This window comes from Papilio xuthus, unplaced genomic scaffold (genome assembly GCF_000836235.2).
Source record: "Papilio xuthus unplaced genomic scaffold, Pxut_1.1 DF825946.1, whole genome shotgun sequence".
In the NCBI taxonomy this organism is placed as follows: domain Eukaryota; kingdom Metazoa; phylum Arthropoda; class Insecta; order Lepidoptera; family Papilionidae; genus Papilio; species Papilio xuthus.
In genome coordinates, this window is record NW_013532703.1 from 5,728,069 (window position 1) to 5,750,326 (window position 22,258).

Sequence of the window (22,258 nt, forward strand, 5' to 3'; positions counted from 1 at the left end):
TTATTTCTTGAATCGATATTTAGGCATTAGAATGCAGAGGAAGAGAAATATTTGGTAACTCACCCACACCCGTAGACCTTTCTCCACCTTTGCTAATTTATCTTTAGAGCCAGTCGGGCAATTGCAAAAGTCCATTCGGTCAAGGAACATTTGCATGTTAGCACGCATATCGTCGAATGCCGTGTGGAACCTTAAAAAAATTACCTATTTAAAGTAACACTTATTAAAAAATAAACAAGAACCTAGTGTTAGAGCTCTTTAACCTAAACTTCTCCAGATAATGAATACGAATCGAATGCAACATCACAAGTCAAAATTCTCCTTAAAGTCAAACTATAATTAGCTACTGACCTGTCAGAACCAGAGATGCGCCGACTAGGACTGTACCGACCAGGGCTGTTTTGACCAGGGATGCGCTGACTGGAGATACGTCGAGCTGAGCTGCGCCGTTCAGGGCTGCGTCTACCTGTGCTGTTCTGATCAGGGCTGAGTCGGCCTGGGATTTGATCACTACGTCGACTTGAGCTGCGTCTACAGCCAAATAGAACAGGACTCTCCAGATTACGGCTGCGCCGTTTGTGGTTACTCTGATCAAGTCTACGCTGGCCAGGGCCCAGTTGCTTAGATTTGCGCCGGCTAGATCTACGCCGTCTACGACTACGATCAGGGCTGCGCTGGTCAGAGCTACGCCGAATAGAACTGCGTCGTCTAGGATTGTTCTGTTCAATGCTACGCTGACTAGAATAGATCTGTTCAGGGCTGTGTTGATTAAGTTTGCGAAATTCACTGCTGCGCTGTCTAGTATTACGTCGTTCAGGACTGCGTCGATTAGAGCTGCGTGATTTGCGATGAATAGAGCTACGCCTTATCGTGGATCTTGTTTCTAGTGTTTGTGGTAGTTCGACCCATCGATATCCAGCCATTTTTCAATAATTGTCAATTTATTTTAAATGTTTGCATAGCGAGTATGATTTTTATATAATAATATTTCAATATTATTCAGATTTTTTAGAAATAAAACTAAGATTTATAAGAAAATGACGGAAGAATACCTAAGTCACATTATGCCTGATACTGCGAGGTGTTAGTATGAGTTTGTTTTATGTACCAATCGATACATCTTGATTGATTAAATTTTACCTGATAGAATAGAGACCGTTCTTTCATGAAAGTACAGAATGTTGTTATGCAGTAGTCATTTTAGCAAAGATTTGAACGTATCCTGTTGATCTGCCCAAATTGACTAGACCTAATGAACATTACTTTATTTACATTTTAAATTGTAGTCAACTTACGATTTTGATTTTGTCACATAAATTAGGAAAAATATATGTATAATTAAAAATAATTTGAGTTTTTTTGTATATCTTCTTGTCAATATTTAGATGAAAAATCGGTTTTAAATATTGACAAGAAGATTTTAAAGCAGTCTAAAGTCAAAATAAAATGGAAAATGTCATATTTTTTTACCGTCAATTTGTCAAACAATATTTTTATGTTTTATTTTTAGATTTTTATATGTTCGCTAAGGAGTTCTTGAAAAAATAAAAAGCTAATTGCTAATAAAAATTGATTACATCATATTTGTTATATTTCCATTGATTTCACATTTCACTACAATCTTTAAAGTCAGCCATTTTGGTAAAGTTAGTAATTTTGAACGGAAGAACGGAATAGAAAATTAAATTTTACAGATTTTGTTATAGAGACATCTAGCTGCCTATTTAGAACTTTTTTTTCAAGGTTCAAGATATTTCTAATAGATGGCGCTTTTTTAAAATAACTATCCGACTTCACATTTTACTGTGGTATGGAAATAAAGTCCAAAGTTAACCACCCTCTCTATTAGGAAGACAAATGGATTTTTCGGTTCCCCTAAGTGTTTGTTATCTTCTAAACTATTTGTCTGAATAAAAAAAAAACTTTCCAAAAAAGCCAAATCTGGCAACTCAGTTTTTCTATTGTACAAAGTTATTTGTATGAATTTGTTTTCAGTGGATATCCAACCTTATTATCGAAACTTTTTTATAAACTTGGTTGCCCAACGTGTTTGACGGTAAAGAAATAATACAAAGTACTAATAAAAAGTCGTTTTATTTCAATCGATTAATCCTAATTACAACAATTAGAATTATAGACCGACAAGGATATCTGAAACAGTGGGCATAAGTCAAAATTATGACTGCTCACTAGCGTCACTCTGTCAATATCAAGAAGTATAACAAGATTGTTTTTGTGCTGTAGCATTATTTTTTTTATTTTATGACATTGTGCCTAAATAGGTTTTATATATTTTGTGACAGAACTAAACGCGATAGCAGCGCCCCTGTCACCGGAACAGATATCCTTGTTTGACTATAACATATGTATCATATTGATATTTATCATACGCATATATACGATAGTCATATATACGATACTATAATGCATATAAAAAACTTACATTAACACTTTTAAAACTATGACCAATCGTATTAGAGAGTCGACCATGTTGGTGTCTATTGTAACCAAAATGGTCAAAAGTCTAATTTCATTTGAATCAAGAAAAAACATTTCCATTTATTTTGGTTACAAAAAAGTTCAATAACAAAGAATACATATCGTACTACACTGGTAAAAAAATAAACTGGCAGTTTTAATTATTAAAAAGTCATTCTGTAAAAAAAAACATGTAAAAATGCCAATAATGTATGAACCAGATTGTACAAATTAAATAAATCCTACCTATTTACACATTTTAATATTTATAAATAAAAATTACAAAAAAGTTCAGTTTTTACCTCACAGGTTCCGAAATTAGTGTGACCAGCATTAAAAATATGGTAACATTTTTAGGAACTGGAGTAAAATTTGTACTGTTTTTTGTCGATTTATATTTTAATTGTTATGAAATATGAGATGTTGTTTTATATGGCACGTTAAGTCCATTTTGTTACCAATATTTTTCAAGGCGATTAAATTTGGTCGTTTTATTTCTTGCCGTTTTCTAAGCATTTGCATTCGGCGTTGTGTTTGTGCTGCGCACCGACCACTTGGGAGAATGATGGGTTGAAAGTGACACCTGGAGCGATGTATTGCGGGTTTGTACCACTGCCAGATGTTTCGTAAGTGATAAATTGAGGTTTGGTCGTATAAGTCACGATCTTAGGTTTGGTTGTGTAAGTAATGATTTTAGGTTTGGTCGTGTAAGTTATAATTTTAGGTTTGGTTGTATATGTAACTATTTTGGGTTTAGTTGTGTATGTAAAGATTTCGGGTTTGGTCGTAAAGGTAACGATTTCGGGTTTCGTCGTATAGGTGACGATTTCGGGTTTGGTCGTATATGTGATTATTTTCGGTTCGGATTGGTAATACTTCTTCTCTGAGTATGTCGCGCTGAAGGTGTTGGAAATTGGTCCCTTTATCTCGGTGCCGAGATTCAACCCTCCCGAATTGAAGCCAGTGCTGCCTTGGTCAAATTTGCCGAAGTTACTAAAGTTGGTGGTCAATTGGCCCTGCCCGAAGAGTTTGGCGAATTCTTCAGCACTAACTTCCTTGTGATTTACGCCGATTTGCCCGATGTCGAATTGAGTCTTAGCGATACCAAATTGGGTTTGGTCTGTACCGTATTTAGTTTGACTGGTACTGAATTGGGTCTGTCCTGTACCTTGTGAAACACCGATTTGTGTGCCCTGTCCGATGCCTTTGACGCCGTTAGTGATGGTTCCCTTAAATCCGTTGTTGTACTGGATGCCCTTGGTGCCGGAGGTCACTTGTCCTGTGTACTTAGTCTGTGTGACCTTTGTACCGATACCGTACTGGGAGTAGCGAACGCTCTCTGTTAGTCCGATGGCCCACTCGTACCATTCAATGTCGAATTTGTAGAATGCTGCCAATTGATTACCGACCTGACAACCTGGAAATTACAATTTGCGTTATAAAATGCATATCGTTGCTATCGAAGTTTGGGATAACAAATGAAGCCGATAGTTAGTTGCAAATTGTAGTTCTTGCTATTGCTGTATATGTGATGGATCCTCACCTGAGTCCCATGAGTAGATACCCTGCATCACGTAGTAACCATCACCAGTTGTGCACGCGAGGGCGCTGCCGATGTCCACCTGCAAATAACCATTAAAATATATTTACACTGTTCAAATGCTACACTATTAAACTACTAAATACATAATAGAGAAGTAGGAATTATGAATTAAATTTAATGACATTATTTACTATCGGAAGATACCATTTAAATTAAATATATGTCTACATGGGACCAACAATAGAGCCGGTGCGGCTTGTGAAGCGGCTAAAACATACAAATACAGGGGTCTAGGCTCAGAATATGATTTTGTCCCATTGCGTGGGGTTATAGAAAAAATTGTTAGTCGAAATCACAGGAGACCAAAGAGCTGGCAACAACCACAGACAAAGAATTAGTCTAGCAATTCAAAGGGGGAATGCTGCCAGTTTCTTCGTGTTTTATCCTTACCTTGCAGATGTTGTTCAATGGATTAGTGGGCTGTCCGCAGGCGCAGCTGTCGCGGTCGTAGTTGTCCAGCAAGTGAGGGTAGTTCTGTTGCAATCTACTTTCACATTCGTCAGGCTGGATAAGTGATACATTCACGCTGTGCATGATACTGCCTGCCAGGTGAGCTGGAAATAATAATAACAAATATATTAATAAGAAAAAGAAAACAAAGAAAACACTATTCTTAATACAAAAAAACTAAAAACCTGTACTCAGAGGGCTAAGTTATGGGTATCAGTTATGGAATTTTTAAAGATTGGATACTTATATTATCACTTAACAGCAACAAAATTATAACATATGTTATTAAACTTACCTTGCAATACTATCTTGCCCCATCCAGTGACAATACATTGTCCACCTCCATTGTAGAAAGCATTAATCGAGTCTGAGGAATCAGGCATGCATATCGGTTGAATGTTGTTCGCTAGCCGTAGGTTTTCACTGAGGTAAAGAATAGCTACATCATCTTGAAGGCTGCCAGATCTGTATCCTGGATGGAAAATGATCGTTTTGACTTGAACGATCTGGAAAGGTAGAGGTTCATCGTCGATTCCAAGCTTCCATTCGCCGCCTTTGACTAGAACGTTCCTGGCGTCCAATCTGGGAAAAAAAAATATTTGTTTATTTTCATTTCAAAATAATTTATGTGGTATGAAATGTTGCTATAGAAGTTTTTAATCTTATCGGCATCCTCAGAAACAAAATTAAATATTGCATAATTATTATTGCACGTCAAGTATCTAACACTGAAATAACTAAATAATTCTTTAGCTGCGTTTACCTTAGATCATAAAGTCATAAACATAAACATCATGATCAAATGTTGATTTAATTATAACGAAAACCCCTTACCCATCAACACAAGAAGCAGAAGTCAACACAACGTCAGGTCTGGAGATAACACCGCCGCAGAGCAGACTCTTGTTGGACTGCAGCAGTACCATTGCCTGCCAGGGGATCTCTGCGAAGTCTACCTCTAGGTTGTCGTGGTTTCCGTATGGTCTTTGGCCCTGGATAAATATAATAAATACATTCGTTGCATCTTCTACTTGAGCCTTTGCTATGTGAGCCTAGCAGCCTGTTGTTACCTTACAGTTTGATAGCCTCAATAACAAATGGGACATTTTTAATTGAGCACCTTTCTTATTACCTATACTTATTAACACAGTATAAAAATATATTATACAACAATATTTGAGTATCCCCTATACTGATATTTCAAATTCAAATATAGTCAAATGTCAATTTTAAGTGAAAATAGTTTAGAATTCAATATTCACGGATTGACTTTGAACCATAACCTGTAATATCGTGATGAAATCATTCGACTATTTCGTAACTTTTTCTATTAGATTGAGTTTTTCAATGCTATTAGATGTTTCTTGTCATCGCTTGTAGTTGATTTGATTAATTCCTCCCTATCTATGACCGAAATCAATATTCAGTCTTGTACCATTTTTATTGCATTTATTATTCAATTATTTTCTAATCAATCTAAAGGATTGAATATTAATTATACACAGCTTAAAACTAGTAACGTTATTTAATAATGAATCAATCTATAATAATGTCTTTATTATAATACTTACATGTTTAACACCACACTGTCCGGCACCGTCGTACCGCTGGAGGTAAATCCTGTTAGTAGAGGCGCCATACTCGTTTTCAGCTATCAAGCCGCCGCCCTGTTGGATGCCCACGCCGCCGCCTTGCAGTATGCCCACACCGCCTCCTTGTTGGATGCCCACGCCGCCGCCTTGAACTATGCCCACGCCTCCACCCTGAACAACGGTCTTGCCCACTCCTTGCTCAGTGTATTGCCCTTGTCCGTTCTCAACAATGGTACCTTGTGAGACCAGGCCGTATTTGTTGCGTTGACCTTTGCCTTGGCTTATAATAGTGCCCTGAGAATGATAATAAAATTTTTGAGAAAAAATTATACCGGAGGCCAAACAAAGTTTTTTTTGATTTGTAAAATTTGGTAGTTTGTCTATATTTTCATATTTTGAAACTTTTTGAGCACTTCTGTATTTTTACTCTTTTACGTTTGAGACATTAATAGATTTTGTAATATATTTTTTGAAGATTTTCTTCTTACTCTATTAAGTAGAATTAAATTACCTGTCCCTGCTCGATTCCAAGTCCTTGACCAACAATGCCGATCTCACCTTGTCCTGTGGTGACAATAAATATATTAAAATAATATATGCAAGTGAATGTAGGCTCTAAAACTACATGTAACCAACGTAATGGAGAGAATATGAATTTGAATTCAATAAAGAATACTGACTTTATACAATATTTTATGATTTCTGATAGCTTAATAAGCAACTGTTAATGTAGCATAATTTATATGAGTTTGCACAGTTCTTTTCTCATTCTTATGTTTTCTAAAATATAAAATCAGTTGATTCCTTTATTTTCTTGTATCTGGTTCATCAAAATTACACAATTTTACAATAATTAAGTAGCGAAAAAATTGATTTTATGCCGAGCATTGTAAATTAACGTATGCAACACGTAATGAACACGAAAAATGGGTCTGTTCTGCACTGAATTCGGCTTTACCTGTAACGCCTTGTGAAACACCGATTTGTGTGCCCTGTCCGATGCCCTTGACGCCATTAGTGATGGTTCCCTTAAATCCGTTGTTGTACTGGATGCCCTTGGTACCGGAGGTCACTTGTCCTGTGTACTTAGTCTGTGTGACCTTGGTACCGACACCGTACTGGGAGTAGCGAACGCTCTCTGTTAGTCCGATGGCCCACTCGTACCATTCAATGTCGAATTTGTAGAATGCTGCCAATTGGTTGCCGACCTGACAACCTGGAAATTACAATTTGCGTTATAAAATGCATATCGTTGCTATCGAAGTTTGGGATAACAAATGAAGCCGATAGTTAGTTGCAAATTGTAGTTCTTGCTATTGCTGTATACGTGATGGATCCTCACCTGAGTCCCATGAGTAGATACCCTGCATCACGTAGTAACCATCACCAGTTGTGCACGCGAGGGCGCTGCCGATGTCAACCTGCAAATAATAATTAAAATGTTATACTTACACTATTCAAATGCTACCCTAAACTAAGAAACAATTACACATCATTCCTCCGAAAATTCCATTAAAATAACTATCATCATCAGCTCACTATACGTCCCCACCAAGGGGTCGGAGCCTATCCTAAGTTAAGGGTGAACAGACCATAGTAAACCACGCTGGCCAAGTGCGGGTTGACTTCACACATATATTTGAATTTCTTCTCAGATATTTGCAGGTTGCACCACGATGTATTCCTTCACCGTAAGAACGTCGGATAAATGTACATATGTAAATCGGAAATCGAATAACACATTGGTACATGTCGGGATTCGAACCCAGGACCTGCAGATTGCAAGTCAAGTGCTTGACCACTGAGCCACCGACGCTCTAAAATAACTATAAACATGTTTAATTTCTTTTGTTTGTAGGTGTAATAACTTCGTGTTGTATCCACTCATCTTGCAGGAAGTATGGATGGAGTGTGTGATAGAGGATATGTGTAAGAAGGGGGTGGATTCAGATAAGGCGGCTGATAGAGAAGTATGGATGAGTAGTCCATACTGTGTCGAAACTCTGTAGGGTGGGATAAGGCCAGGTTGGTGATGATCCACTCACCTTGCAGATGTTGTTCAATGGATTAGTAGGCTGTCCGCAGGCGCAGCTGTCGCGGTCGTAGTTGTCCAGTAAGTGAGGGTAGTTCTGTTGCAATCTACTTTCACACTCGTTAGGCTGAATGAGTGATACGTTCACACTGTGCATGATACTGCCTTCCAGGTGAGCTGGAAATAATAAGGAAAAAAAATAAAAGATTGGACGTCTATAATTATATCAAAATAAACGAACTTATGTCGTATTTACGCTGCTGATGACGAAAAACCAATAGTTAAATATTTGTCCGCGTTTGTCTTGCGTAATGTCCAAAACAGTTGGACTAATTTCGACGGGATTAAACAAGGTAGTTGATACACGTAAGCATATTATAGGCTACCTTTTATTAATGATCCGATAACGAACTGCGACTGGCGACTATTTATTTTCTTAAAAAAACTTGATAAAATCAGTTTTGTCGTCAGGCGATTGCAGTGGAACTGACATTTGTATGCGCGAAATACATTGTTTTCCAAAGTTAGTCTAGTATAAAAGATATTTTAATACGTGTATAGAACTAGGAGTCAAAATGATTGATAAGGTTCCTAGACGGGCTATTGCACGCTTTAGGTATTCCGTCTCATATTAATTAGCATATAATTCATCATCAGCTCACTATAAGTCCCCACCGAGGGGCTCGGAGCCTACCCTAAGCTAAGGGTGATTAGGCCATTGTCAACCACGCTGGCTAAGTGCGGGTTGGTTGACTTCACACACATCTTTGAATTTCTTCTCAGATATGTGCAGGTTGCATCACGATGTTTTCCTTCACCGTAAGAACGTCGGATATGTAAATCGGAAATGGAAAAACACATTGGTGCATGGCGGGATTCGAACCCAGGACCTGCAGATTGCAAGTCAAATGACCCTTGAGCCACCGACGCTCTTAGCATATAATTGTGTCGGCTAAATTCTATTATAACTTTGACCTTATAAAAAACTATTAAAATGCTTTAAAGACAACTGGTTTTGAGCAAATTAACATAAGAGTACATCGCAGGCTAGCACGGCAGTTCGGGAAAACCTTAACTTAGAATATTTATTTTAAAGCTACGTTGACCATAAAATATTTAGGATATGTAAATTGGTTTTGGAATTTATGAAAAAAAAAATCGTCCGAGTATTTCGCTAGCGTAAACTCACGGTCAAAAAAACTCATACGAATCTAATGATTCCAATACATTCCACAAACCGGTGCTACATCGTAATCTTACTAATATTATAAATGCGAATGTTTAGATGGATAGATGTTTGTTAGAAGGTATATCTCCAGATCACCTGCATGGATACCAAACTGATATGATATAAAAACGGCTAAACACTCACGTATATTCATCTGGTGCCGCCTCAGGACGAATATACGTGAGTGTTTAGCCGTTTTTATATCAGTTTAGTATAATGTCTCACGAAAGTTTGAATAATTTAATGCATGGATACCGCTGAAAGGCCATGTAGAACATAGTCTGGAAGACCACATAGAATACTAATTAAGTTTTTAATGTCGCTCGGGCGGAGTCGCGTGCGACAACTAGTAGTTCTATAAATACACATAATTTGTTCTTGTTTACGTTAGTTCATGTTTCGTGAAGGACCACACATACCGCGGCAATGTTTTCTTAGTAATTCCCACATTGGTACGACATTTTTTATGCTTAAGGTCGATTGTATGAAAAAATGTGACTTATTCATTGAAAAATATTTATTTCTAGACTAATTGTCGTCTGCGCCTCCACCCGTGGAACCGTTCTGGACATATCTTCTATCAAACAAACAACCCACTACTCGCATTCATAATATTAGGCTACTAATTAGTTTTTTTAATTCCGCGCGGACGGAGTCGGGTGCAACGGCTAGTATTTACATAAGCAACACTTAGAAGTGACCACAGTAACCTAGTTCAAAAGTCGGTTAAACATTACTGACAATATTGCGTAACACACACGTGATGTTACACGGACAGACGGACAGTTTGACAGTGGGTGATTGGTGTGCAGCGGTCAACGCCGGGATAACAAACTCGTTTGCGGTACTGTCAGCAAAGAAAGTTGCCATTTTTTTTAAATTATTTTCTATAACTCTTATTTTTTAAACTAAGATATTATAAACTGATATAAAAACGGCTAAACACTCACGTATATTCATCCGGTGGCCGCACCGACTAGTTTTAGCCGTTTTTATATCAGTTTAATATAATGTCTCACGAAAGTTTGAATAAGGTATTATGTTCGTTATTCACCGCCTTCACCGTCATTTAATAGTTATTCAAACAGTCTTTTAATATAGTATTCTTATATTTAAGTTTACGCTAAACGGTGTCTTAGTGATCAATTAAAAACTCTGAGTCTAATACCCTCGTAATTTAATTCGATTTTGTTGTATATTAGAGACATAAACTTTTCATGTTATATTCCAAAACCAGACGTCAATTAATAATTAAATTTTCTAACCTTGAAAATGCGCGAGTTGACAATGACCGGTTACTCGTAAATATTACGCATTTACGTCATTTTTTTTCTATTCAACTCATCGTCAAAGATCGTTTGATTTACTGAGTTTGAATCTTGTATGCTTATGACAAACAGTCTATGAGCAAACTTCTTTGTATCCGGGTAGAAATTATCATAAAGCAGTTTTACATTTAACATTTTATGAAATATAAAATCAAAAGATAAGAATATGTTAATTTAGAGAGTTTATTTAACAAGTATTTGAGCATTATTTTAGAAAAAAGACGTCTTTTTCCTTTTCTTAAGTGTTTAACATTTATCGTAAACATCCTGCAAATTTAAATTATAACTATTATTTTTAATTTTGTATACATTTAAATATACCTTAGTCTTTTTGATTTATCTATTCTTTAACGAAAATAAAAGATTAAATTGACCTTGTGGTGCCAAAATAATAATTCAAGATGGCCGCCTTGTATGGATAGGTCAAATAATTATAATTCAATGTTAGGTATTATATATGACAGAACAAATACAATTTGTTAACAAAGGAATGTTTATCGGAGGCTCTTGAAGTTATATTTACCTTAAATATTATTAACTAGTGGTGACCCGCGGCTCCGTCCGCGCGGAATTAAAAAAAACATAATAAGTAGCCTATATGTTCTATATGTATGCCAAATTTTATCGAGACACGTTCAGCCGTTCTGGAGATCCCTTAAAAAAACATCCATCCATCCATCCATCCACACATTCGCATTTATAATATAAGTAAGAAGTAAGATATAGCAACAACGTAGTAATTGACGTAACTAAATTTTGAGGTTATTTGCTTTTTACATTAAATACAGTTAAAATTTTAAATGCACCAGGAAATAAGATTGTGGGCAACGTTTTTTTTTATTCAAAAAATTAATATTTTCCGCATAATTTTTTGTGTGTTGTTAAAATTAACAATTTTGTATGTAAACGCTAGATCAATTAGAAACGCTTATGACTGGTTTTGCGAGACCGGTTGATTGTTATTACGAAGAATTTATTCGTTGGAAAAGTATTTGAACGTTTGAATATAAAACTTTAATAATAAAAGTTACATTCTTGAACACTTAAAACTTTCGATGACTCAAAGGTTTCTACCTGAATTTATTTAATTAAGATAATAATTGTGGTAAAATATACTGGATAGTAATTTAGGTTATTAATAGTTAAATCCAAGCAGTTATAAAATTCCAGAAACCTTCCTGAAATTATTTAATTGCTTCGCTTTTTTCATGCTATCGCTACCGCTCCGACAATGACCCCAAAATGGCGAACACTTACGCGTACACTTTCCTTTTTCCATATCTTGTGTTTACGAGTTTTCGCCGGCCCAATCGGTGTTTTATTAATTCAACCGGTTTACGATGCACATCGTCTTTAATCTCACTTCAAAGATTTTTTTAAAAATCGATAATGGCTTTACCTACATGTAAACCTCTTTGGTCTCTATTAAGGGGGAATTTTTAAAAAGTTATCACGTCTTAGTAATCAGCCCGTACAAACCCGTTTCTACGATTATACTTACTCTATGGCTTACGACTAGTCTTGCACCCTGAATTTTAGTCTAGAACCAGACCTCTTACCCTGGACTACGTGTATCAATATAAAAATTCGTTGGATTCATTATTACATAAAGACTTCGATTCCGGGGTCAGGTTGGCATTTAACGAATATCTTGTCTGGGTCACGGTTATAGATGTCGATTGTTCATTGAAAAATTATATAAAACTATAGTTTATAAACGTAAAACAAATATTCAAAAAGTCAAAAGTACAACGGCCATGAAACGTTATTTAAAAAATGAATGGAATTTTTAAATATACATCGTATTCATTTAAACAGCCCTGTTATAGCTGACAATGTTTGAATTGTTGTTCGCAAAAATGTTAAGATTAACTTCCTATCGTATTTGTTATACGCTAAATAAAATTTCGCAAACTTTTATCTACACGCAACTGAACAACAGTGAAACTTTTGTACGCAATACAATTAGGAGACTCGCATATTTGACACTTCGTTATACAGATCTTGTTTATTTTATTACATTGACAGTTTGCATTGCCGCCAATTTGTGTTTCTCCTTGTTGAGTAACTTCTTGGTTTAATTTTTTCTTTGACAGTCATTGATTTTGTTAAAAATGTTATAAGAGCTAACTTGTGGCCATCAATTAGTCAATTTCTAATAAAGTGGCTTAGGTCGTTGACGACGGTAAACGAACAGATTATAAAACTTACCTTGCAATACTATCTTGCCCCATCCAGTGACAATACATTGTCCACCTCCATTGTAGAAAGCATTAATCGAGTCTGAGGAATCAGGCATGCATATCGGTTGAATGTTGTTCGCTAGCCGTAGGTTTTCACTGAGGTAAAGAATTGCTACATCATCTTGAAGGCTGCCAGATCTGTATCCTGGATGGAAAATGATCGTTTTGACTTGCACGATCTGGAAAGGTAGAGGTTCATCGTCGATTCCAAGCTTCCATTCGCCGCCTTTGACTAGAACGTTCCTGGCGTCCAATCTGGAAAAAAAATCTTTGTTTATTTTCTGGAAAAATTTAACAATTAAATAATAATAATGATAAGTTAGACGTATTTGGTGAGCAATTACTATAAATATAAACATTACATTACGACTTGAACCCTGAACATAACCTTAAAGTTTTGGTTTAATTACAAAGAACACTCCTTACCCATCAACACAAGAAGCAGAAGTCAACACAACGTCAGGTCTGGAGATAACACCGCCGCAGAGCAGACTCTTGTTGGACTGCAGCAACACCATCGCCTGCCATGGGATCTCCGCGAAGTCTACCTCTAGGTTGTCGTGGTTTCCATATGGTCTTTGGCCCTGGATAAATATAATAAATAAATTAGTTGCATCTTCTAGTTGAACATTTGCTATTTGAGCTTAGACATATGTTCAATAGTTTTTCGGTATTTATAATTAATATGATAAAGAAATCTATTGGTACGAGTTGTCAATGTCTTTTTGGTTCGCTTTAATTTTTGCAGATGTCTAGGGGTAATAAAATTTATGTGAACAAGTTTTTCCACTCATTGGTAACTCACAAAAATATTAATATGGCTTAATTATTCAACTTTTAATAAACCATATTGATATGACGTTAATATGTTAATCTTAATAAATTTAAGACAAGTTTAGGAAAACAACATGTATTTAATAAATTATTTCTTTACTACGCCTATTCTAAAAATATTAATCTACAGGATTATAAATATTAAATTCGAACGTTAGTAATAATTGACACCGATTCTATTCCAGGTGAAAAAACATTTAATGAGTAGCCTAAATGTTTTTCCAGGTTACGTTCTACATCTGTGCAAAATTTCATCAAAATCTGTTGAGCCGTTTCGGAGATACCTTCAAACAAACATCCATCTAAACTTTGGCATTTATGATATTAGTAAGATCGGTTTACATGTTTTACACAAATATTATAAAATCTTCTAGACTACCAGTCAGTAAAAAAAAATGGGACCCATTTGCACTGCCTTACGATTAAAAAAAATTCAAAATTGGAACACCAGGAGCGGAGTTACGCGGTAACAAAAATACAGATGTATTGATAACCTTCTTCTTTTTGATTTCGGCTAAATATATATTCATGTATAATTTATTGCCGGCTATTTACGGAATTGACACATTTTCTGTATATGTAGAGCATTTATAATTAATTTATGTCATATTTTCTTGTTTTAAAGTGAATAAACTTTACGTTAGTTCATTGATCTTAATTAATGATATTTTATAGCTTGTTTAAGAATATAAAAATATAAGGAGCGTCCGTGGCTCAGTGGTGAAGCACTTGACTTGCAGTGCAGGTCCTGGGTTCGAATCCCGCCATGTACCAATGTGTTTTTCGATTTCTGATTTACATATGTACATTTATCCGACGTTCTTACAGTGAAGGAAAACATCGTGATGCAACCTGCACATATCTGAGAAGAAATTCAATGATATGTGATGTCAACCAACCTGCACTTGGCCAGCGTGGTTGACTATGGTCTAATCACCCTTAACTTAGGGTAGGCTCCGAGCCCTGCAGTGGGGACGTATAGTGAGCTGATGATGATGATGAGACAGTATATTGTGGAAAAATATCCAACTACACTAATAAGTAGGTTGTTTTAACACCACAAGGGAAGGATTTTTATATTCTTATTTAGGCGACAATTTACAATTTGACAGAGACAATTGTAGATTACAACCTAAACAATCACCATTGATTTATCGTAAAAATATATCTAACTACATCCCAAGAAGCTCTCGATCAACAGTTGGATACAAAAGGCATTTATCCTAGAAACCACGCGCATCGTGAGAAGGTTCTTGTCTCTGTAGCACTGACCACTGGTTGTTTGAGTCATGGGTTTTCGCAGCCGGTGGTGTTCTATTTTTAATATAATATGTTTTGTATATATTTTTTTGGATATGAAATGTACTATATTAAAAATATGATAAATAAATGTATAAAATATCTTACTGCAATGTTTCTTCAACTGGGAAAAAAGACTTCTAAATACTAACAAACATAGACTTTAAAAAGTTTTGAAAAATTAGATTTACAGTGATACGTAATTGTTAAAAAATGTTGTTTCGATTTTGGTTATATTTTTGATATATTTAGTTGTAAATCCCTATTTGGAAATAAATTTTATTGGTCGTAAAATATTTCTCTATTCGTATGCCTAATTTACATAATGAAATTAAATATTGATTAAAATCTACACGTATTATATCTACCGATGATTATTTATGAGCAGTTTGCCAAACTTCTGTATACATTATACACAATTCAGAATAATTAACAACTTGTTTTTCTTTTTTTTTCAAACAAGATTTTGTACAATATTAATATTGTCATATCGAGCTGTTTGTTTATGACATTTTAAACGGATTTTAAGAACTAAAGAGATATTCGAATTAAACTGATATATAAACACGGCTAAACACTCTCGTATATTCGTCCGGTGGTGTGTTCGACTAGTTTCGAGCCCATCGGGGGCCCTTCTTCAGGATGAGTGGTACTGGTATTATTTCGCGGACGCGGCCCTCAGCTCACTCGGTCTACTAGTCGGTGCCGCCACCGGAAAAATATACGTGAGTGTTTAGCCGTTTTTATATATCAGTTTAGTATAATGTCTCACGAAAGTTTGAATAATTTAATAGATATTCGAATTGTTTAGACGTTTTTAAATTATAAATTCATGTGGTTTTGTCATACTTTTCAATATCGATCTATCTTCTGTCATCTCAGTAGACAATCTCTTTTTAATTAAGTCTTCTTCCATCCCCCAAATTATTTGATAGTCCCAATAATATATAGTTCGTTGCCACTGACACATAGACAAGGTTATAAGCCGTGTTATTTTGTGCCTATTTCATGATCGCCATTTTGGCTCTGACGGTTGCGGTCCGTAGCGGTGGGGAGGAATTGAATTAATATAGAATTGACTGTCAGGAATTTCAACAGGCGCGTTTATGTCGGTACGAAGAAAATGCTATCATTTCTTAGCCATTCCATTTACAGGGTTAAGTGTAATTTATTAAACATATATTTTAGTATTTACAATATAATGAAATATGAATTTTAAGTCAAAATAATTTAGAATTATCGTGGATTGACTTTGAACCATAACCTCTGATATCGTGATGAAATCGACTATTTCGTAACTTTTTCTATTAGATTGAGTTTTTCAATGCTAATAGATGTTTCATGTCATCGCTCGTAGTTGATTTGATTAATTCCTCCCTATCTATGACCGAAATCAATATTCGGTCGGTGTTTTCGATTTCAAGGATTTAATATTAGTAATATAATACTTACATGTTTAACACCACACTGTCCGGCACCGTCGTACCGCTGGAGGTAAATCCTGTTAGTAGAGGCGCCATACTCGTTCTCAGTTATCAAGCCGCCGCCTTGTTGGATGCCCACGCCGCCGCCTTGCAGTATGCCCACGCCTCCACCCTGAACAACGGTCTTGCCCACTCCTTGCTCAGTGTATTGCCCTTGTCCGGTCTCAAGCTGGATGCCTTGGGAGACCAGGCCGAATTTGTTGCGTTGTCCTTTACCTTGGCTTATGATACTGCCCTGATAATGATAACGAGATTTTTGAAAAACAAAGCCAGATATCGCAAAGTTTTGTTTTGAAATTGTTGTTGTTAAAATTGGATATTTTCCTCGGTTTTGTAACTCTATTTGAGTTTTTCTTTGTCACTTTTGAGGAATTATTAATAGAATTTATAATATGTATTGTGAAGTTTTTCGTCTTATTTTATTATGTATTTAAAAAATTACCTGTCCCTGCTCGATTCCAAGTCCTTGACCAACAATGCCGATCTCACCTTGTCCTGTGGTGATAAATATTCTATTAAATAAATAAATCTAATTGAATGTAGGCTCTAAAAAATCATTTAATCTACACAATGGAGAGAACATGAATTCGAGTAAAATAAAAAGTTCGATGTTTATACAATAATTTTTGAAATTCTAATAAGCAATTGTTTTTACTGGTATTAAGCTATTTCTGAGGCTTTATATTAATATTATTGACATTTCACAATTTGTGTTATTATCTTTCGTTCATTTGTTCAGTTTTATCATGTTTTCTCCAGAACGTAAGGTCAATGATTTTAAAACCATCTAATACTTATTCTATGTTTTTGTTATTATTAAATATTAATAGTTACAAGTTACGTATTATTTTAAGTAGTCACACTTATGTTAAACACAAAAAGCGTTTTGTAATATCAATTTGATAATGTTGATTAGAACACATTTTAATTAATAATTCAAAGCATGCAACACATAATGAACACGAAAACACAAATTAAATTATTAATCACAAAATTATGTATAACCCAGTTGAAATGCTAATAGAATCCCAAGAATTAAAACAAAACAAGTCGAAAAGGTTCCCAAAGCATTGGCGGAGACAGACGCTCGCAACCTGATTGTCAAGATTGTGGTGAGAAAAGTCACTATGCTTGTACTGAAGGAATAGACGATTCGCGTCGACGATTTAACTTTGTGCGTACAAGCACGCGCAACCCGATTCCCTTGACGCAATACAATATTTGTTTCGACGATTTATACTTTGACTTGTGATGGTTTTTATGACATAAGTAAGTTATATAGTATAATAAAACTAATATTGTGTATAAAATACAGTTAAATACATTTTTTTAAATGAGAATCTATTAGCATTTTCATCAGATTATAGTTGTAATCGGTTAGTAAGGATTACCTTGACCAATGATTTGTCGTTGACTGTATTGTCCGACTCCAGTTTGTGTATATTGTCCTAATCCATTCTGAGTGTATTGGCCTACACCATTTTGTGTGTATTGTCCAATACCATTTTCAGTATATTGGCCAGTTTCAGCCTGGCCGTATTGACCTACACCACCTTGGCCGCCTTGTCCAATTCCAGCTTGCCCATATTGACCAACGTTAGTTTGACCTACGCCAGTCTGTCCAGCTAAACCGAAACCAGCTTGACCAATGCCGACTTGTCCTCTTTGCCCTATACCAACTTGGCCCCTTTGTCCTACTCCATATTGACCAACTTGGCCCACTCCAACATTACCAATCTGTCCAACACCAGTTTGGCCGATTTGTCCAACGCCTGTTTGGCCGATTTGACCAATTCCAGTTTGACCAATTTGTCCAACACTGCCTTGGCCTAATTGATCAATACCAACTTGACCGTTTTGTCCAATTCCGATTTGACCAACTCCAACTTGGCCTATTTCGCCTTGACCACGTTGTCCTATTTGTCCAAGTCCAACTTGTCCAGTTTGCCCAATACCAGCTTGACCAATAACTCCAACACCTGTTTGGCCTCTTTGTCCAACTCCAATTTGAGTTCCTTGTCCAAAGCCAACTTGACCTCTTTGTCCGATGCCGACTTGTTCCCTCTGGCCAATACCGGCTTGGCCAACTTGTCCGATACCCTGTATACCAACTTGCCCGATGCCAGTTTGTCCGACTTGCCCAATTCCAACTTGTCCTCTTTGTCCAATACCGCTTTGTCCAATTTGTCCTCCTCCAACTTGTCCTCTTTGTCCAATACCGTTTTGTCCAATTTGTCCTACTCCAACTTGTCCTCTTTGTCCAATTTGGCTTACTCCAACTTGTCCTCTTTGTCCAATTTGTCCTACTCCAACTTGTCCTCTTTGTCCAATGCCGCCTTGTCCAAATTGTCCAACTCCAACTTGTCCCCTTTGTCCAATGCCACCTTGTCCAAATTGTCCTACTCCAACTTGTCCTCTTTGCCCTAGGCCACCTTGCCCAATTTGTCCAATGCCAACTTGTCCTCTTTGTCCAAAGCCCCCTTGTCCAATTTGTCCTACTCCAACTTGACCTGTTTGGCCAATGCCAGCTTGGCCAATTAATCCAGTCCCAGTTTGACTAACTTGGCCGATGCCAGTTTGTCCGACTTGTCCAATGCCCACCTGTCCTCTTTGGCCAATACCAACTTGAGTTCCTTGCCCAACTCCAACTTGTCCTCTTTGTCCCACTCCCACTTGTCCTATTTGGCCGATACCACCTTGTCCTCTTTGTCCAACTCCAACTTGTCCTCTTTGTCCGAAACCTACTTGTCCTACTCCGACTTGGCCCCTCTGCCCAAATCCAGCTTGACCGACTAGGCCGACACCTGCTTTTCCGTACTCTCCAACACCGACCTGACCGTTCTGTCCAACACCAACCTGACCAGTTTGACCGATACCAGCCTGACCAATTAACCCAAACCCAGTTTGGCCAATCTGTCCCTGGCCAGTTTGACCTATACCTGTTTGACCGTATTGTCCAATACCGGTTTGAGTTACTTGACCAATACCACCCTGACCGAATTGACCCACACCACCTTTAGTGAATTGCCCTTGACCAAATTGTGGCACTTGGTTATAACCCGGTGTGATTTGCACACCCTGACCTGGGGTTGTTCCAAAAGTAGGAGGTGTTGTTTTTGGGTTCCTGCAAAAATAAAATTAAATATTAACACTAATTTTGTATACTTTTATTATCTGTAAACCCAATAAGCTGTAAAGTAAATAATTATTAGAAAATGTACTCATGATATCTCTTTCAATTCTTAATAAGATTATGCGTACCAGAAAAAATGTGATTCCAAATGGTAATAAACTCTTTACAAATAATTTAATAAAATCTAAGTCTAGGCCTTTTAGGTTAAATATATTCGTTTTACTCCACAACGTTACCTGAAAATGTTCAGAAGAGTGCTTCCAGTGACGTCAGGTCTGCCAGTGACCTGGTTGCGAATCGTGCTGGAACTGTCGCGATTATCAGGTACGTATTTGCCGTCGTTTCCGCCGAATACACCAGGAACCCACTTGCCGAGCTGGTTGGTGGGCCAGGGGTCAGTGTAGAAGGGATCACGACAGCATTTGCCGATGCGACCAGTCGCCAAGTCTTTACAGTCCTGTTTTAAAGACACGGTAGTTTTGAAATAAGCATAAAAACGAGTAGCAATTTATTGTTATAGCTCATCGTTTTAATTCCTATAGACTTTCTACTTACAGTAAGTGGTACTCTGTATGCATTTTGATCTCTTGATAGAATAATTGTTGTGTTTGAGATGATTCCATCAGCTGTGCAGAACTCGATGGGAGTACATTTCAAAGCGGCAGCGCATCCAGCAGGGATTTCATCTGGTTATCAGAACAGAGTATTATACTTTGGGCATGTTTCACAAAGATCATTTAAATATCTTCCTTATCTGACGGACAAGTCAACTTATATTTTACTTGGGACTTTATTTACCATGTAGATTGTGAAAAGCCAACGATGACTTCACTTGAACGTTGTGAAACAGGCCTTTGGTTTCTTGGAGATAATGAAGTAAAAATTTATAAAAAACTAAAATCGAAGACCTAATGTACAAAAACTTACTTAGAACAGGTACGATTGGCTGACGAGTTGTTGAAGGAAATCTTGATTCATCCAGAATAATTCCACCCTCATTGTAGTCAGGGCTGGGCACAAAGGTTTCCCTGTTTATGGTCTGTTCTCCCACTGGGGGTAAATATCCAGGAGCGGAGGTGGAAGACACAGGAGGCAAGTACGTTGGTCTGCTTACAGGGCGTGGGGTCGTCACTGGACGTACGGGGGTGTAAGGACGGGGTGTGGTGACTGGACGGGGAAGGATTGGGCGGGGGGTGGAAACTGGACGGGGGGTTGTGAACAAAGGAGTTGATGGGAATACAGTAGAACTGACGACGTTGGTGCCGCTGTTCGTGTTGTCGACGGGTGGTAGGTAAGGAATCCCAGGTTTGAGGCCGGTACCGACTGCCCCGGGCCTGAACACGTTTGTGTTTTCGCTCTGAGAAGTAAAGGTATCAGTGTTAAGGACGTTGCCTTGGCCTGACACTGGACGGAGAGTGGAGCCAGTAAATCCAGTGGGAGTATTTGTTGGACCAAAAGCGCCAGTAGAGCCAATTGGGATGGCGGTCACGACGGGTACGGTTGAACCGAAGTTGTTGCCTACAGTAGCTTGGTTGGCGTCGTAGCTGGAAGCTCCATTGAATGCGGTTTGAACTCCAAAGCCCTGGTTGGTTGTGCTCTGCGTGTTTAGTAGTCCGGATCCTTGGATTTCAGTATCGGAAGTAGCGAAGCCAACTCCAAGTGGAGTTTGAGGTATTCCGGATAAAGAGGCGTCTAATCTACAGCAGACTTCGGTTCTTGTGTCGCAGTACTGCTTCTGTAACAAAATGAGAAATGTAAAGTCCTGTTTTGAATGTTCTTATAAGAGGTTTAGTTTAAAAAAGAAGACAGTAAATGCGTTGTTTTTTATGCCCTGTTTAATTCATTGATTGCAAAACATCAATCATGTATGTAGTTAGAGCGAAGTAATGACAATAGAAAAATTACAAGCATTAAAAAAACTCCAGCGCTGCAGTTACATAAACGTAAGCTGGCTAATGCTTTGTATTTTTTTCTCTATGCTTTTTAATCGACATTGATGTAAATGCAAATGACATTATTGCAACAATTTTGTAATATTCAAGTGTCACTTTGTTAAGAAATGAAATTAATCATGAGAATCGTGATTAAACATATTAGAAATATATTTTTTTGTCTGCCAAGATTTTTTAATTATAATGAACACTATCTATCGCCCGCGACTCAATCCGTGTGGAATTAAAAAAAAACTTAATTAGTAGCCTATGTGTTGTTCCAGACTTTGTTATATATGTGTGCTAAATTACATCGAAATCTGTTAAGCCGTTCAGGAGATACCTTCAAACAAACCATCCATCTAAACATTCTCATTTATAATATTACTAAGACTATTTTAAACGAGCTTGAAAAAGTTAGAGGTTATTAATTCGTCTGTATATTTTTTGTATATTATAGTAAGAAATATATAATATACGTCATATAATTATCATTAACATAATCCTAAACAGATATCATTTTTGGCCATCAAGATAGAGTTTTAATTATTTTACAATGACATTCCCATCTACAATAGTACTGGGACACGAATCACTTGATGTAGCTCTGGCGGGAGCCGGCC

The 22,258-nt window shown here is 36.9% G+C and overlaps 2 protein-coding genes across 4 annotated transcripts in view; both read right to left on the reverse strand.

Annotated features, from left to right (window-relative positions):
• Positions 1–1,398, reverse strand: LOC106123861 (serine/arginine repetitive matrix protein 1-like). The gene is made up of 2 exons (XM_013320270.1): positions 352–1,398; positions 1–190 (listed from the first exon to the last, which is right to left on the reverse strand). Exons 1-2 carry the CDS (start codon positions 921–923, stop codon positions 1–3), a joined length of 762 nt encoding a protein of 253 aa, XP_013175724.1. The 5' UTR covers positions 924–1,398.
• A 677-nt stretch (positions 1,399–2,075) lies between these two features.
• LOC106124294 (uncharacterized) overlaps positions 2,076–22,258 on the reverse strand; it is a 45,921-nt gene continuing 25,738 nt past the window's right edge. The window contains exons 3-20 of one of the 3 annotated variants that reach the window (XM_013320792.1): positions 20,632–21,439; positions 20,260–20,390; positions 19,941–20,161; positions 19,655–19,695; positions 17,014–17,066; positions 16,540–16,806; positions 13,381–13,538; positions 12,923–13,209; positions 8,169–8,332; positions 7,466–7,544; positions 7,082–7,339; positions 6,635–6,687; positions 6,103–6,417; positions 5,366–5,523; positions 4,827–5,113; positions 4,472–4,635; positions 4,022–4,100; positions 2,076–3,895 (exon numbers count right to left, since the gene is read on the reverse strand). In XM_013320792.1, the coding sequence (XP_013176246.1) occupies positions 2,970–3,895; positions 4,022–4,100; positions 4,472–4,635; positions 4,827–5,113; positions 5,366–5,523; positions 6,103–6,417; positions 6,635–6,687; positions 7,082–7,339; positions 7,466–7,544; positions 8,169–8,332; positions 12,923–13,209; positions 13,381–13,538; positions 16,540–16,806; positions 17,014–17,066; positions 19,655–19,695; positions 19,941–20,161; positions 20,260–20,390; positions 20,632–21,439 (4,449 nt within the window). In that variant the 3' untranslated portion in view covers positions 2,076–2,969. Of the gene's footprint in view, positions 3,896–4,021; positions 4,101–4,471; positions 4,636–4,826; positions 5,114–5,365; positions 5,524–6,102; positions 6,418–6,634; positions 6,688–7,081; positions 7,340–7,465; positions 7,545–8,168; positions 8,333–12,922; positions 13,210–13,380; positions 13,539–16,539; positions 16,807–17,013; positions 17,067–17,962; positions 19,696–19,940; positions 20,162–20,259; positions 20,391–20,631; positions 21,440–22,258 lie in introns of all 3 variants that reach the window. The other 2 variants (XM_013320790.1, XM_013320791.1) reach the window with 2 other exon arrangements.

Bases quoted from the DNA above. Each gene is read 5' to 3' on its own strand.
- LOC106123861 (XM_013320270.1), bottom strand. From the start codon at position 923: ATGGCTGGATATCGATGGGTCGAACTACCACAAACACTAGAAACAAGA. The intron at 191-351 runs GTCAGTAGCTAA...AATTTTTTTAAG, and splicing joins CGCATCTCTGGTTCTGACAG to GTTCCACACGGCATTCGACG.